The sequence below is a fragment of the Helicoverpa armigera genome, chromosome 14, assembly GCF_030705265.1.
Source record: "Helicoverpa armigera isolate CAAS_96S chromosome 14, ASM3070526v1, whole genome shotgun sequence".
NCBI classification, from domain to species: domain Eukaryota; kingdom Metazoa; phylum Arthropoda; class Insecta; order Lepidoptera; family Noctuidae; genus Helicoverpa; species Helicoverpa armigera.
The window spans coordinates 3,136,342-3,151,380 of NC_087133.1; the positions used below are offsets into that span (position 1 = coordinate 3,136,342).

Here is a 15,039-nt window from a genome sequence, read left to right on the forward strand (position 1 = left end):
GATTACAGCCTGAGTGAATACGGTGTTGTCTTTGACTAGTGCATTACCATTGTACGACATGGCCGTCTTCATGATAAACATCTGTAAATTTAATGGCTGTGGCATAACATTTCCAAGATTAGCGGACCTAATTGAACACATCGAAGATGTTCATATCGGTAAATATGAAATATTTATGTGTATCATGAATAATAGTTCTTATTTTAAGCATGTAATGTAATCCATGACCCTCCCAATTTACGTCTTATCAATGTGCCAATGTTGTCACCATTGGAGGGTATTTTTGCGTCAATTATAAATAATGAGTGGGTCAGCACAGCTTTATTATTGTTATTTAATGGTTTGTTTAATTTATTTTCAGTGTACTATATTCAGATTCCTTATGCTATTTTTATGAGTATTTCCTGATTACCGTAGCATTGTTGTAGAGTTACAGAAATAGCCGGCTTGAACAGCTGATGGAAACGGCAGCTAGTAAAGTTAAAACATTTATTTCAGATTACGATCCGGCAGTAGTAGAACAAAAAGAAGCATCACAACCAGCATGTATTCCTCTAAGCTATGTCCTGAAATTTATTACGGAGGCTTCGAGGCGGGAAAACCAAAACACAGCTCCGGCACCCGACGTCCGCCGCCGCCTCTTGTCTGCGCCCAAGACACCTTCAGTCCGCAGCAGCACACCAACCGGTTTGTTTATTGAATAAGTTTGCATTTCTTAGAAGAAAATGTAATCATTCGGTTTTGTCTATAGGTATAAAAAAGCACATGTGGGTAGGTGGACAAAAAATTTGCAGGATAATTAAAATGGAAGCTATTAGGAAAAAGAATCACATTTTTGATGAGGATAACCACTCTTGCTTACCTGTTCGATAAACATGTAGGTAAATTGTATTGTAATTAATTAATTATCAGGGGTGACAATCTTAATAGTGGCAAACGAGAAAACGTATCATTATAGGTCTGCAAAATGAAGTGAGACAGTAAATACATTGAGGTCCTTACATGGAAGTGTCATTTTAATTTGGTAGTATTATAATGTAAGATATTAAAGAAACTGAAATATAGATGGCGTTATTTGTAATGACGATGATGCGCGATTGCGTAGTAGTTATGCTTAGGTGTGTAAGAGGGCGCTATCACATCTTTTATTGGTTCTACTCTTACCCTATCTTTTTTTTCAGCTAAAATAAAAAAATAAATAATAAAAATTTTGAGTTGCATATTGAAGCAATTACTAAAATTTAATGTTTATTATCAATTAGCCAGAAATAAAATAAAATTCAAGAATTTATTTTCTACTGGCAACATTAAATCCATTTTCTACATGCAACATTATGCAAAAATTGTCAATCAAACAAATTTGGCTGCCGGTTTGCGCTGAAGTGCTTTTCGGTGTCTTGTTTGTTTTTCCAGATTTTATCCCTATTAGTGCTTTATCCACCTAAGTCCGTTAAGTTGAGCCTCTGCTCCTTCGGCCGTGTCGATTTTGTGCTTGAGGTGATCGAAATCTTGTGAATTTTGTGCTTGAGATAGGACTCGTTGACCCGTTTTGTGATAATTAATATTTATCATGTCTAATAGAAAGTGTTGTGTTCCCGGATGTACAAATGGCTTAGGTAAGCATTTATCAACATCCTTAAAACAAATAGTCGTCATTTTGTCACGACTCCACTGAATTCTAACTTGTTACCCTTTTTTCAGACACTACGGGTATTTACATAAATTCCCTAATCCAGATAAGGATAGGCAGCTATTTAATACATGGGTCTTTCATATTGGTGGTGACATTTTGCAACTTGAAAATAACCATATTTTCAAATACCGCCGCGTCTGTAATGATCATTTCGAACCAAAATATTGGTGCCGGAATAACCGACTTGCCAAAGGAGCTGTACCTACAAAAAACATGCCAGGTTAGTTTTAGTAAAATACCCAAATTAAGGTACCTGTTTACCTTAAAGAGTACCTAAGTCTCAAATTTCTAGAGTTGATGTTAGAAAGAAATAAACAGTCATGTTATTTGAGTTTAAAGTAAACTTTCCAAATCACAAAATGAAAAGCTGCAGTAAGTCTAAAACATCTGAATAGAGATTTCTTTGGAGCCACAATTTCTGTATGTACGCAGTATGTCATACAAGAGTTTCTATATTACATTTCAAAATTTACTATATTTATAATTCATATTATTTTATCGTTGTTTACAGGATTATCTTGCTCGAAATTCAGCATTGAAAAAGAGCACTAAGACCTCTTCAGATTTCAGGACCGTCTACATCAAAAGGTATATTTTATCATATACATATAAACAAGCAATTCATTTTATACATACATACATACATTTACATTACGTATGTACTAGCTTCCACTTCGTCCGCATGGTGTATTGATAAAAGTGGCCTATGTCTTAATCCAGGGTATCACCTATCTACATACCAAATTTCAACCAAATCGGTCCAGCCATTTTTGAGTGAAGTTATTTCAAAGATCATTTATTCCTACAAATTAGGCTGAAATTGAGTAACTTGAATGTCACATTTACCAAAAATCCTTTGCTATTTTTAATTTGTTGTAATACTTAAATAGCACTGCATTACACAATTTTGGTACCCTCTTGACTGAATGAATAGGTAATGAATCATAGATCAAATGTTCCAAACATAATATGTGGTATCCATAACGTCTAGTTTTCAAGGTACATGTCAATTATGATTTCTACTACTCTCACTTAGGCATACAAAAAACCATTACCATGTCTGAAATAATTTACTTTTGTATTACTTTGTTTTGTTTAATACTTGTTTCTTTTCAATAATGTCAACATATTTGTGCATAATATGCGGCACCCATGCGGACAGCATATAGTGTAATTGATAGATAGACACTAGCAATAAATGATGTAATAATAACATATACTAATCACTGAATATTATTATTTACAGAACCTGCGCATCTACATATACACTCACAAGGTTCAATTGAAGATGTACAAATGAAAGAGAATCTTGGTGAGTGATCCTACATACAAGCATTTAATCAGCAATTATTTTACACATATTCTGTCCTGGAACTCCTTCATGCCCGGATAAAATGTAGCCTCTCTCGATAAATGTGCTAATTTACCTTAAAATCATCTTAAATTGAATTATTTTTGTTGTTCCTGAGTTATAATTTTGCAAACAATTAAAGTAAACTAGCCTCTCTATAAACCTATCCCTTAAGACAAGAGTGATTGATGAAATACAGTTTGTTAAATTACATTTATATGTCATATGCATAAGTCCTAAAATGTTAACATCCTTATCACTACATAGTATAAAACAAAGTCGCTTTTTCTGTCATGTGTCATGTTGTATGTCCCTATGAACGCTCAAATCTTTAAAACTACGCAACGGATTTTGATGCGGTTTTTTGTAATAGGTAGAGTGATTCAAGAGGAAGGTTTTTATGTATAATAACATACATTAAATACTGGGGAAATACTGTTATCCCGTGCGAAGCCGGGGCGGGTCGCTAGTTGATATTATAAACTATATAAAAGAAAAAGTAACTTTGTCTAGTAGTGGGCTGGCTTTAATTAATTCAATATGATTCAAATAATGGTTACTCAATATGAACTGCTACATTCATGATGATGGTAATGATCATCAGCTTAATTGGTTTGTATATAATAGGCACACATTTCTTACCAAATATGTTAATGACCTTTCAGATCCTGTCACTTCAGAATCTCAGTCTGTACACAGTGATAGACAGCCTCATAGTGAAGAAGAAAATGTTGAGGTGGTGAAAGATCTTGGTAAGCAACACAATTGTAATCAAACTTAATAACTTCAAAGCTGAGTTTGCTTGTTACACTCACTATCATGGTTTATTAACTAGGTACTGATTTATAGATTTAATACATATTTCAATCATGGGATACTTTCACACACAACTAGCTTTGATGCTATCTCACTCATATGTACTCTTAAATTCTGCAATTTTTATTCATATGATTCTTATTATTTTTTCAGTGCATCGCAAAGTTAAATGTGTTAGTAAGAAGGCGGTAAAACAGGTTGCTGTTACGAAAACTGAGCGTGCTCTGTATCAGAAAATGCTGCAAGTTGGTGTGAAACTCAGCAAATGCCGTAGCAAGGTTAAAAAGCAGGCAATCAAGATCAAGGCCCTGCAAAATATTACTACAAACCCTCAATTTTTAGAAACTCTAGACAAAATGTCTAGCACATCAAAAATTTTAACTTTGCTGCAGTTCAGGGAGCACAAAAAGGAAAAAAAAGGCCGGCGTTTCACATTAGAGGAAAAAATTGTAGCTTTGACTATCCTCAAGCAAAGCCCAAAAGGATACAGATTCCTGAGGAAAATCTTTATCCTGCCATCACGCCAAATTTTAATAAAATTAATTAATATGGCAGATATAAATGCTGGTATCAATAAAAATTTGATGGCACAAATAAAAAAAGCCACACTTAAAATGAAACCAGAGCACAAATTATGTGTGGTTCTTTTGACGAAATGTCACTAAAACCGAATGTGGCATACAATGAAAGGAAGGACAGAGTGAGTGGGTTTGTAACCAATGGGCAAGAGACACTGCCTGAGTATGCAGATCATGCGCAGGTATTTATGATAAGAGGACTTATAAAAAATTATAAGCAACCCGTTGCATACACATTTTCTCAGTCTGCCACAAAGGGACCAGAACTGGCAAAACAATTAAAGGCTGTCATCACAGAACTACAAAATGCTGGTCTTAATGTGGTAGCAACAGTGTGCGACCAAGGAACAAATAATGTTAACTGCATTAAATTCTTGTTACAAGAAACAAGAGGTATTCTGTTAAGAAAATCAGAAGAACCTGAGGGAAATATTATTTTAATAAATAAACAGGAAATCATTCCCTTGTATGACCCACCTCACTTAATGAAATGTATAAGAAATAATTTAATAACGAAAAATCTACTATATAAAAAAGACAACAAAATGCTAATGGCAAAGTGGGAACACATAACTGCACTGCACCAAGAAAACCCAGGCTACAAAGGCATAAGACTGGTGCCAAAATTAACAGACTCCCACTGCATTCCCAGTAAAATTCCACGGATGAAAGTTAAATTTGCTACGCAACTATTCAGCCAAACTGTAGCATCAAATATGGGCTACCTAGCAGGTAAATAAACTTTATTACATAATGTTTTCACATTGCATTATTTTATCGATACTTATATATTATAAAGCTGAAGATTTTTTTGTTTGTATGTTTTCTTAACCATGCTAATCTGAAGAACCAATCCAATCACCAAGGTCGATCAGGTCTAATTTGAAATAATCTTTCACCGTTAGATAGCTCATTTATTGAGGAAGACTAAAAGTGACTTTTAATCTGGGTGCGCGAAGTAGCTTTCACGGGATGCGGTAGAACCGCGGGCGGAAGATTGTATAGTAAAAGTTTTCACAAATTAAAACTGCTCCCAGTTCAGATTTAATAATAACAAGTTTCTTATTGATGACTAGATGCCATAGTAGCCAGTGTATCTGCCTGCCACAGGAGGTCGCGGGTTCGATTCCCGCATAAGTCAAACATTTATGTGTGTGGGTGTTTCTACATATGTACACTATGTTATGTTATTTATAAAATATTTATATTTATATAAGTTCATTTATTGGTTGTCTGCTGTACCCAAATTACAAGCAAGCAATGCTTTGTTTGGGACTAGATTGCGTTGTAAGAACGTGTGAGGAATATTTATTAATATTTTTTCTTATTTTTGCAGAAAAGGAATAATCTCTCAAGATGCGCAAAATACAGCGGACGTCATCTTGTTTTTTGACAAACTTTTTGACTCCATTAACGGAAGCTTCGGGAAAAGGAAGCACAGTAAACCACTGCTGGGACCTGCGACGCCGAACTCAATACATCACAAAACATGGATGGAGGCAAAAATATTTTTAAAAAATATGAAATTTGTGAATGTAAAAACCTCGAATGTGGAGTATGTTCCCACCTTAAGTAACTGGGTATGGACACTAGAAGGAATAGAACTGCTTTTAAAAAAAATTGCTGCGAAGTACGGAGTGACATCGGTTTGGTTGCGGCATCTGAATCAGGATCCAATAGAAAATTTTTTTGGATCGATAAGGAGTCAAGGATGCCGCAACGTAAACCCTACTCCAGATGGATTTGAAGCAGCATTTAGCAGCCTTTAATAAACAGCCTATCTAGTGTCCATGCCCCAGGGACAAATTGTGAGGCAGATAATTGCCACGCTTTGCATGAAGTTCTCATCACAAGCGGGGCCTGCAAAGAACAAATAAATTGTGAGCTCTCTGAGATTCCGGACATTGAATTTACAGCCCTTGAAGACAAAAGCGACCCCCGTATAATTGGGGGGCTACAATATGTTAGCGGTTATTTTATTAAAACCGCTAAGAAGAAAGTCTTCAAGGGTTGTAGTGAATGTAAAAAAAATTTAATGTCCGATCAGGAACACGATTATTTAAAATATAGAGAGTATGCTAATAAAAATGGCTTTGCAGTCCCAGCGACTCTCTCTTAAATTGTGTTTCGAATCTGCAGGATATAAATTACACAATAATTAAAAATGTTTGGAAAAAAAATATTTAAAAGATTTCATCAAAACATTAATATTTATACATTTGAAATTCGATTTCATAAAATGTGAAATTCATAAAGAAAAATTAATAGACTTTTTAATCAATATATCCTGCAGATTCTTTATTTACAATTACTGTAAAGATATTAATAAAATATTAATAAATAGGAGAGAGTGTGATGATGATACGGATTCCTATAAGCTAAAAGCGAAAAAATTATACATGAAATGTTTTAAAAGAAAAAAATAAATTATATTAAAGGTTATCAGTGTTTTATTTATTGAAAAACATCTTATAAATATTAAACAAAAAGAAACAAAAATCTACCTAGACCCAGTAACCACTGCTTTATGTAGCTATATGTATATATATTGACAAATAGTTTCTTAAACCTGCGTTCAGAAGGCGCCACTTGTCTTACTTAGTTTGGTAGTCGAGTTGGACCTCTATTTCATAATATAAAAAGTACTCTGTGTTAATTATGTTACTAGAAATAGTTCAAGTAGTATAGGAGTTGAATCTATATTTTCATAAACGCAGATTGTGACACGTGTTCCATCAGTAAAGGATGCATTTTTCTCAGGTTTTATACAAAGTAAAAAGAGAGAGCAGGCTTTGTCTAGATTCGGTTGACATTGCACATGCAATTATCTCCAGTCTATAGCTCCTTAAGAGCCTGTGGTGCCTTTACAGTTTGAGCAGGTTGCAGCAGTTTATAGGTGTAAATCTGTGTGCTAGTACTTGTGTTAAGTTTGTTTGTTTTTCTTTCTTAATTTTATATAATGGTTATCATGTGATATTATTTTTATTTGACTTGTTCTGTATAAATTCTGGTTCTTCAAACCTTACAGACAGACATGTGTTGCTGGGGAGTTTGTTGCGCCACTTCTTCTTCCCAGCAAAAACACGTAGGAAGTGGTGAAGGGCGGGCGTATTGGGGGGCTGTCTTTTGTATTTGACGTTCGAAAACTGCTGATTTATCAGCCTAATTTGAATAAACGATTTTGAGTTTGAGTTTGAGTTGACTCCTCTTACTCTATATGTTGGAGTCTGAGAGGTTTCACGCTCTTCACTAGCTAGTAGTAAGCTAGTAAGTAGCTTCTTTTAGACTTCCAGTCTAAAGAAGCAGGGCCGTTACAGTTAGAACCCTAGAGTTTGGAGTCTCTGACGAGAGGCTTTGTGTGCTTGCAGTCTAGAGAGCTTGGTGCTGTTATATTTTATCGTCGCTGGTTCGTAGAGAATGACACCTCCGTACCTTTTAGTCCAAAGAAGCTTGTCCCTTTACAGAGACTGGGATGGACTGGGATAAAGTTTTTAGAGGCGAGGATTATACAGTCTTCTCTAGACTGTATAATCCTCGCCTCGCGGTTGGCCTCTTTAGAGGTTTCGTTCCCTTAAGCAGTAGAACCTGGGTACTTGGGCCGTATAGTCTATGGACGCTGGGAGCAAAATTTATGTATCGCGGATTCTTCACCCCGTTTTGTCTTGAGTTTCAATATTCACTGTATGGTGCGACTCTCGGTTTGAGGCATCCTTCCATCTTTTTTTCTTACTCGTTACCTACCTGTTGTTTTAACACCGAAGTTCCTCTCTGCGTTTAATTAAAATCTACCATTCTAATTGATTGCGATATGATGTCATCGCAAGCCATTAAGGCCAGTTTTTTTTCGTATTGCGTTGCGAAGCATTATCGAATATAATATTTTTTGTTCAATATTGGTTCCATATGTTCTAGGGAGCGAGATGGATGAAGACGAACTGGTGAGTCCATCTGAAGACAGCAACGACTCATGGACGACGGCCGAGGAGTACAGCTCTGAGTTCATACTGCGATATGGCGTCAAGTAAGTGCAGTTACCATCGTAGTTAATGGAAACAATGATTTTGAAGAAACACATTTGTAAATCCTGCGTATAGTGGAAGCAAAACTTTTCCAGGATTTTCTTAACTTACCTTTTAGGTAGTATCTTTTTCTAAGCAGTTCTTGCTAAGAATTATCTTTCCTTGTTGTCGTGCGAAGATAAGATTTTTTTTTGTTTTCTAATTTTTTACAAATAATTTAAGGTTCTAAGGGAGAGGAAGCCGCGAATGAACACACGGTGACCTCAAACAACTTTTCAATCAGCATTTTCATACTTTTTAATCGTCCATGATGTATGATAATTTAGCTGTTAGTTGCAACATATACGTCTGTATATTTATCATCAAATCTATAGTTACATCCATATACATAGACTTAGTGTTAATTTAAGATGTTGTCTTCAGAATGAATGCTAGCGCGTCATCCGGAGCCCTGGGTCCCGCTGCCCAAGAGAAGCCGTTTGCCTGTCCCGTTCCTGGATGCAAGAAGAGATACAAGAACGTCAATGGCATCAAGTATCATTCCAAGAATGGCCATAAGAAGGATGGGAAGTGAGTGTTTTAGATTAGAATTTACTTCTCAATTTTCGCAAAGTCCGTGACTAACTGGTTTTTGGAAGACCCCGTCTTTCTTTCGTTCTTCTTCTTCCTCCTGCCTTGTTCCCAATTTTATTTGGGGTTGGCGCAATATGTCATCCTCTTCCATTTTCCCCTGTTATTCGTGATACTGACACTCACTCCCTTTCTATTCATGTCATCTTTCAGGCAATCCATCCATCTTTTCTTAGGTCTTCCTCTTCCTCTCCATCCATCTACATTCATAATGAGCACACGCTTTGTTGCACGCGTATCATCCCTCCTCATTACATGCCCATACCATGACAATCTTCTACTTTTCAGCTTTACCCCGTTTTTCTTTCGTTATTGGTTGGTAAAGCATACTTTCTGTTTGTCACCTTTTTGTATCTATATGAGCGTTGCTAACATGGAAACTCTTTCAAGCATCTGTCTACATAGTCAAATTCTCAATATACGAACTTGTGACCTAGTTAACGCACTTACGCGCATGCAATGCTTACTGAAGGTTATTTGGGCTCAGTACTATTATCGATATCTCTACATTACCTATGTTGTATTCTTCATATCATTCTAACATCTGACTAAGTATTCTGTGAACAAGGTTTTAGGAAATACCTTTCCGATTTGGAAAGTAGGGGTCTATCTGATGCCCCAATTTAATATTATCCTGTTGCACCAAAATTGCTTTCTCGGTTTCTCACAAAGTAATTACTAAGTTTTGTTTGTATTAGAAAATACCCTGTCCTGTCGATCCCAGACCAGTACAATAAAAAGATTATAACTGGCCCCAAGAAACGTCTAACTGCCCAAGAGTACTTTTGGAAGAAATGGGTATAAATCTCCTTGTTTTTGTAACCATAGCGTATATTACATGAAGTTTATACACATATTTGTAGTACCTCGGAATATGTAGCTATGGAGTATCTATTACATATTGCTATTAGTCATGTTTCTGTACGTTACGTGTATTAAGCGATAGATTAATTAAGTATCAGTAGGTATCGTAGTGACTGATAATGTAGACTCGTTATGGTCATTTGTGGTTGTCTTATCTGAAGTTCATGTATTTAGAACATAGGTAGGTCGTTTATTTAGATCAGTAATTATGTAATGGATTGATTGTAGCCAGGATTATTAGTTTTTTCCATGAGGAATTCCTGTATGGAATTTGGGTGACTCCATCGGCCATATGGTAATAGTCACCTCACTATTACATGAGTACCTATTTGAAAGTGACTGGGGACTATCCGTGATGATAAATTAAAATATCCCTTTTACAATTTCCAGGGTAAAAAAGGCCTACAGATGCCAATGCGGCAAAAGCTACAAAACGGCGCAAGGGCTTAAGAGCCACTCGATATCTCAGCACATTGCGTCCAGCCAGCCGTCGACGTCGGAGCCGCACAAGCTGCACGCGCCCAAGATGCCCGGCCTCGTCGTCACCAGCTCGCCCGCTCACTCGCGCACACTCAACCTCCTGGACGCTTCGGACAACAAGCTCGTGCGGATCTATGATACTATCAAGAGCAAGGATCTGCCCGCTTTCTCTGTGCCCAAGCACGTGAGCGTGGTGGCGCGCCACGCGGGGCTGCTGGCGCCCGCCGCCGCCGGGCCCAAGCTCGCCCTGCACCCGCATGCGCTGCCGCAGCTCGCCTCGCTCTACGCTACCGACGCCACCAACTGAACGGCCCCACAGGTACACCAAACGAATTTAAGTCACTAGTATAGTTTATACATGCAGTTCCTATAAAAAAATGTGAAAAAAAAGTTCATTTTCATCACATATTTTTATTATTATTAGTTTATTTAGTATTGTTTGATTAACTCGTTACATGAAGGTGTTTTAGATCGCTGATTGAGCTTGTGCATGCTTTTAATTCGTATGTTGCACAAATAACGCTATCGCACCTTCGTATAAAGAGCTAGAAGATTGTTTCTCAAAGAGATAGGAGAGTTATTTATTTGTTTTTGTTTGAGATTTTATGTTGATTAGTGTGTATGTATAAGTTATTGGAACGCTAATTTTTAGTATAGTTTTTTTATTGATTTGGAGATGCAGTGGGACCAAGTTAGTTGAATTGTTGATTGTAATTTCGTTTGGTATGTTTTCATCTGCTGTATCGCCTGTACTCTGTGTAATTAATATTACACAGTGGTACGGGTTGGTCACGTAAGTCGGTCTCCACTGCACCTCGTGTATGCGGCTGTGTGATCTGTCGATATTCGTCTCAGTATACGTATCACGAACGACAGGTTGTACAAATATATATCTACCGTAATCCTAAAGAGTAAAAGGAATTATTTTATTATTTTAATGTAAGTGTCTTCCCCGCTCGATTATTACCTATATATAAAATTTTCTGTGATCTCTATATATCGGGGGAGTTGATGATTGTGTACTCTAAATACTTGTAGGCGTATGTTATAGGTAAATGTATGACATCCCTTCGTATCTCTTTGTGCCATTACTTCTAACATGTGTACTTAATCGTATATTTCACGCGAAACGCTTTACGTTCATATGGTTTCTCATAAGATTTCACTATGTTAGATTTTGTAAATTAAGAGAAAAAAAACAAAACAAAGAAAAAATAGCGTTCACTTTAATATCTTTTGAAGCTAGAGTAAAAGTCATACTCGTAAATGTGATATGGTATTTAGAAAAAAGTAAAAAAAAAATGCTTATAAGCGTACACGTATTTAAAATACCTAGTTTTTAAGGCTGGCAATGTTTGTTCGTTATCTGTATGATTAGATGTGCGTTTTCAAGTGTTAAGGTTTTGGTGCCTTTTGATTTTTTTACGTTTGTTCAATTGGTTTCGCGATGTAGTGTAAGTACTGATAGTGCGCTTATCTCATAACGTGTACGTACTCTACGAAATGTATACCTACATGGTGTTCATTTTTAGTACCTCTCACTATGAATTCTCGGTTCACAAAAGGAGCTTACTGTAGGGCAACGTTGCTACGATTGCGTGCGTCTACATAAATACTTATTTTTGTTAAATTAACCATTTAGCCAATCATAACGCTTCACAAAGATTAATACGTAAACACTATGAATAAACCGCTTTAACGTGTTCCTAATGTATGCTTCATAGGATAGAAACAAAGACTAATAAAAAATAAATAAAAATAGTTAATGATGTTTGAAATTTTGAACCGATAATTTTGCTTATGAGATTATACGGAATCGTAGCAAATGTTTGTAAGACATTTAGTTAGGTAGGAACTATAATATTCTCAAAGTATTTCTTCACATGAAAAAAAATTGTTTGGCTGATAAGCTAGGGAAAATGGTTGAGGTGCTACCAAAGTAGTGATTTGGCGCGTAGACTACGAATGATGTAAAATAAGCATAAAACGTATGTGTAAATGTCTGTTCCAAAGCGAAATTATATCTAAAGATAGTTGTATGGTCACGGTGCTTAACGGGTAAAAAGTGTGATATTTGGATTATAAAAAGTATGTTAGTGTGACTACCAAAGAAACGACATTTCTTACTACGAATAGTGTTTATTTTATCTGTTTCATTAACGAACGAAGGATATAGTAAATTCGCATATTAAAAGGTTTTTTCGGATCAATAATATATCTTAGCCATAAACAGGATCCCTGTTTTATTTCTACAACAAATAAAAATAAAGACAGTTGTCGTTTTGTCTATGGGTGACTGGAACATACAGGGGGTTGAAAAAGGAAACGGAAATAAATTTCAACCTTCTCAAAAAATAACCTGTGCCCATTAATATGAATGTATGAAATGACTGGGGATTAGAAGGCTGGAAAGTAGGATTTCGCGTAACGATTAGACTAGGTAAGGCCGCCATGTTGCGGGTGACTGGGGAATTAGAGCATCGGTTCAACCATAGACATAGAAAATGGACAGACAATTTTAAAACTGGAGACATATAGTTTGGCTTATATCTATGATTGGGCCATAATAAAGCCATTGCAAGTAGGGGGCGAAATGTTTCATCCCAGTTTCTAAATAGCATCTTTGACAGCTACTTTTCTCTGTCTAAATTTGGAATATGGATCACTGGAAGACTGATAATATCTGGAAACCAGACAAGTATTGGTCGAATCCAAGGTTTGTTCTTTCTTGTCTAGTTCATTCTCTATGTCTATGGTTACATCAAAATTACTATTGCTATCAGCTAAGTTAGGTATAGTCTGTGTTGTGTCGCATGTCATTGTATAGGACATGTTAATATTACTTACGCGAGGATAGCAAGCATCTCATTTGTCGTATATTTATGAAACATATTGATAGTACCCCAGATTTTAAGACTAAAGTTTTTGGCCCCTACCTTAATTATTGCCCTATAAAATGAGTTGGCGATTTTGTTAATTGATTAAAATCCGTCCTCACTATTACCCTGCACTCAAAAGTCCCTGTTCTGTTGACACCCTGCCCTCTTTTTATAAATGCAACCTGCACTTTTAAAACCCTTTTTGTTGATTCCACCTGCACTTAAAAGGCCCTCTTTCTTTAGTCAACCTGCACCCAAAATACCCCTTTTTTTGAAACACCCTGTTTGAGTTAAAAAGTGTCATTTAGAGTCATATTCGTTCCATTACTACATGTGCGTAGTTTTAATGTAAATGTATTTAATCGTATTGTAACTGGACAGTCCGAAATATAGTTATGGCGGACTCGCTTGGAGCCGATAAGCGCTGGCTTCCTAACTGTTAGCTTTGTGTAGAACACTCCGTGACATTCAAATTGTTTTTAAATATATCTAATTAGTTATCGCACGTTAGGCCGCGTTATAGGAACGCTAAACTACTTTTACGTATGTTATGTTACTTTTTTTACCGTCAAATGATATATGCTCATTTTAATACTATGTCGTCTGGGTAAAATTCAATGAACATTGTTAGTCATATTTAATTTAAGACTGATAGTTGGATTATAGATATTGTCTCCTTAATTTATTTTGTGTGCATACGTAGAAAGACATTTTTGTATTGTGAGGAGGATTTCAGTGTAAATGAGAATCTAACAGATAACCAATTTAACATGTTTATATGGAATTGTGCCGACTGTTCTCCCAATATCGGTCACAAGACCAAATAAAACGAAGCTACAGATACCACGTTGTGAGTTATATTTTTATTTGTTACATTATTGAAAATTTTTACTAACTAAAAGTTATTCTTCTATTTATATATCAACGAAAATATGAAGTCTAAAAGACTCGGCGAATAGTCGGTACACTTCTACAGACGTAAAATGGGACATCCAATGTCTCTGTGTAAGTTTGATTTTTAACTAATTATTGTCTAGTCTCCAAGAGTAATTGAAAGTTGATAGTAAATTATCAAAGAGATTGAGATCTGTGTGTGTCAATTAAAAAGAAATGACCAATTTTAAAGTTGTTGATTAGGGTGGATAAAAATTTGGAGGAATTTTGTAAAATTGATATTTGTAACACAGAGTGAAACGAGTGTCGATGATGTCCTCTATGTTATTTTTATTTGTCAGCTCAAGAAGTTTTCCATTCAACCGATTATTTGTCGATACACTTGATTTTGTTATGATTGTATCTATCCGTTAACGGTTGTGAATAATGTATAACGTGATGTGGTCGGTGAAGCGCTTTGTCTGTCATTAGCTTGTTGTAGCGACACCGTGGGACACAACCCTTGTTTAAACCGTGATTGGAAATGGCCTTATTAGCGATGTGTGTTCATTATTTCTGCTTGTGATAAAAGTTTGAAATCATTGATGAAACTAGTTTTATCCAAAATAACCTGTGACGTGTGGTGTCGCTACAAATCGATGTTTACAGCTCTGTGTCTGAGTATAATGTCATAAGTGTTGCTTAATATAGTTATCTCTAAGCATACATTTACTCACCGACTGTCACCCATTCAATAAAAATACTTTATACATTATGTAACCCTTTTGTCTCAATTCAATATAATTCCAGTTTTGAAAACGATCTCATCTTTTATTTTACCCCAAATATATAGCAT

At 35.8% G+C, this 15,039-nt stretch overlaps 2 protein-coding genes across 2 annotated transcripts; both read left to right on the plus strand.

Annotated features, from left to right (window-relative positions):
• Positions 1 to 2: 2 nt before the first annotated feature.
• LOC110380862 (juxtaposed with another zinc finger protein 1) lies at positions 3 to 15,005 on the plus strand. Its single transcript, XM_021340995.3, has 5 exons — positions 3 to 158; positions 499 to 687; positions 8,351 to 8,459; positions 8,881 to 9,027; positions 10,342 to 15,005. Exons 1-5 carry the CDS (start codon positions 59 to 61, stop codon positions 10,736 to 10,738), a joined length of 942 nt encoding a protein of 313 aa, XP_021196670.1. The 5' UTR covers positions 3 to 58; the 3' UTR covers positions 10,739 to 15,005.
• On the plus strand, positions 892 to 5,182 carry LOC135117753 (uncharacterized). The gene is made up of 6 exons (XM_064037761.1): positions 892 to 1,616; positions 1,702 to 1,913; positions 2,205 to 2,281; positions 2,940 to 3,005; positions 3,710 to 3,796; positions 4,014 to 5,182. The coding sequence occupies exons 4-6, from the start codon at positions 2,990 to 2,992 to the stop codon at positions 4,523 to 4,525; spliced, it is 615 nt and encodes a 204-aa protein (XP_063893831.1). The 5' UTR covers positions 892 to 1,616; positions 1,702 to 1,913; positions 2,205 to 2,281; positions 2,940 to 2,989; the 3' UTR covers positions 4,526 to 5,182.
• Positions 15,006 to 15,039: the final 34 nt, after the last annotated feature.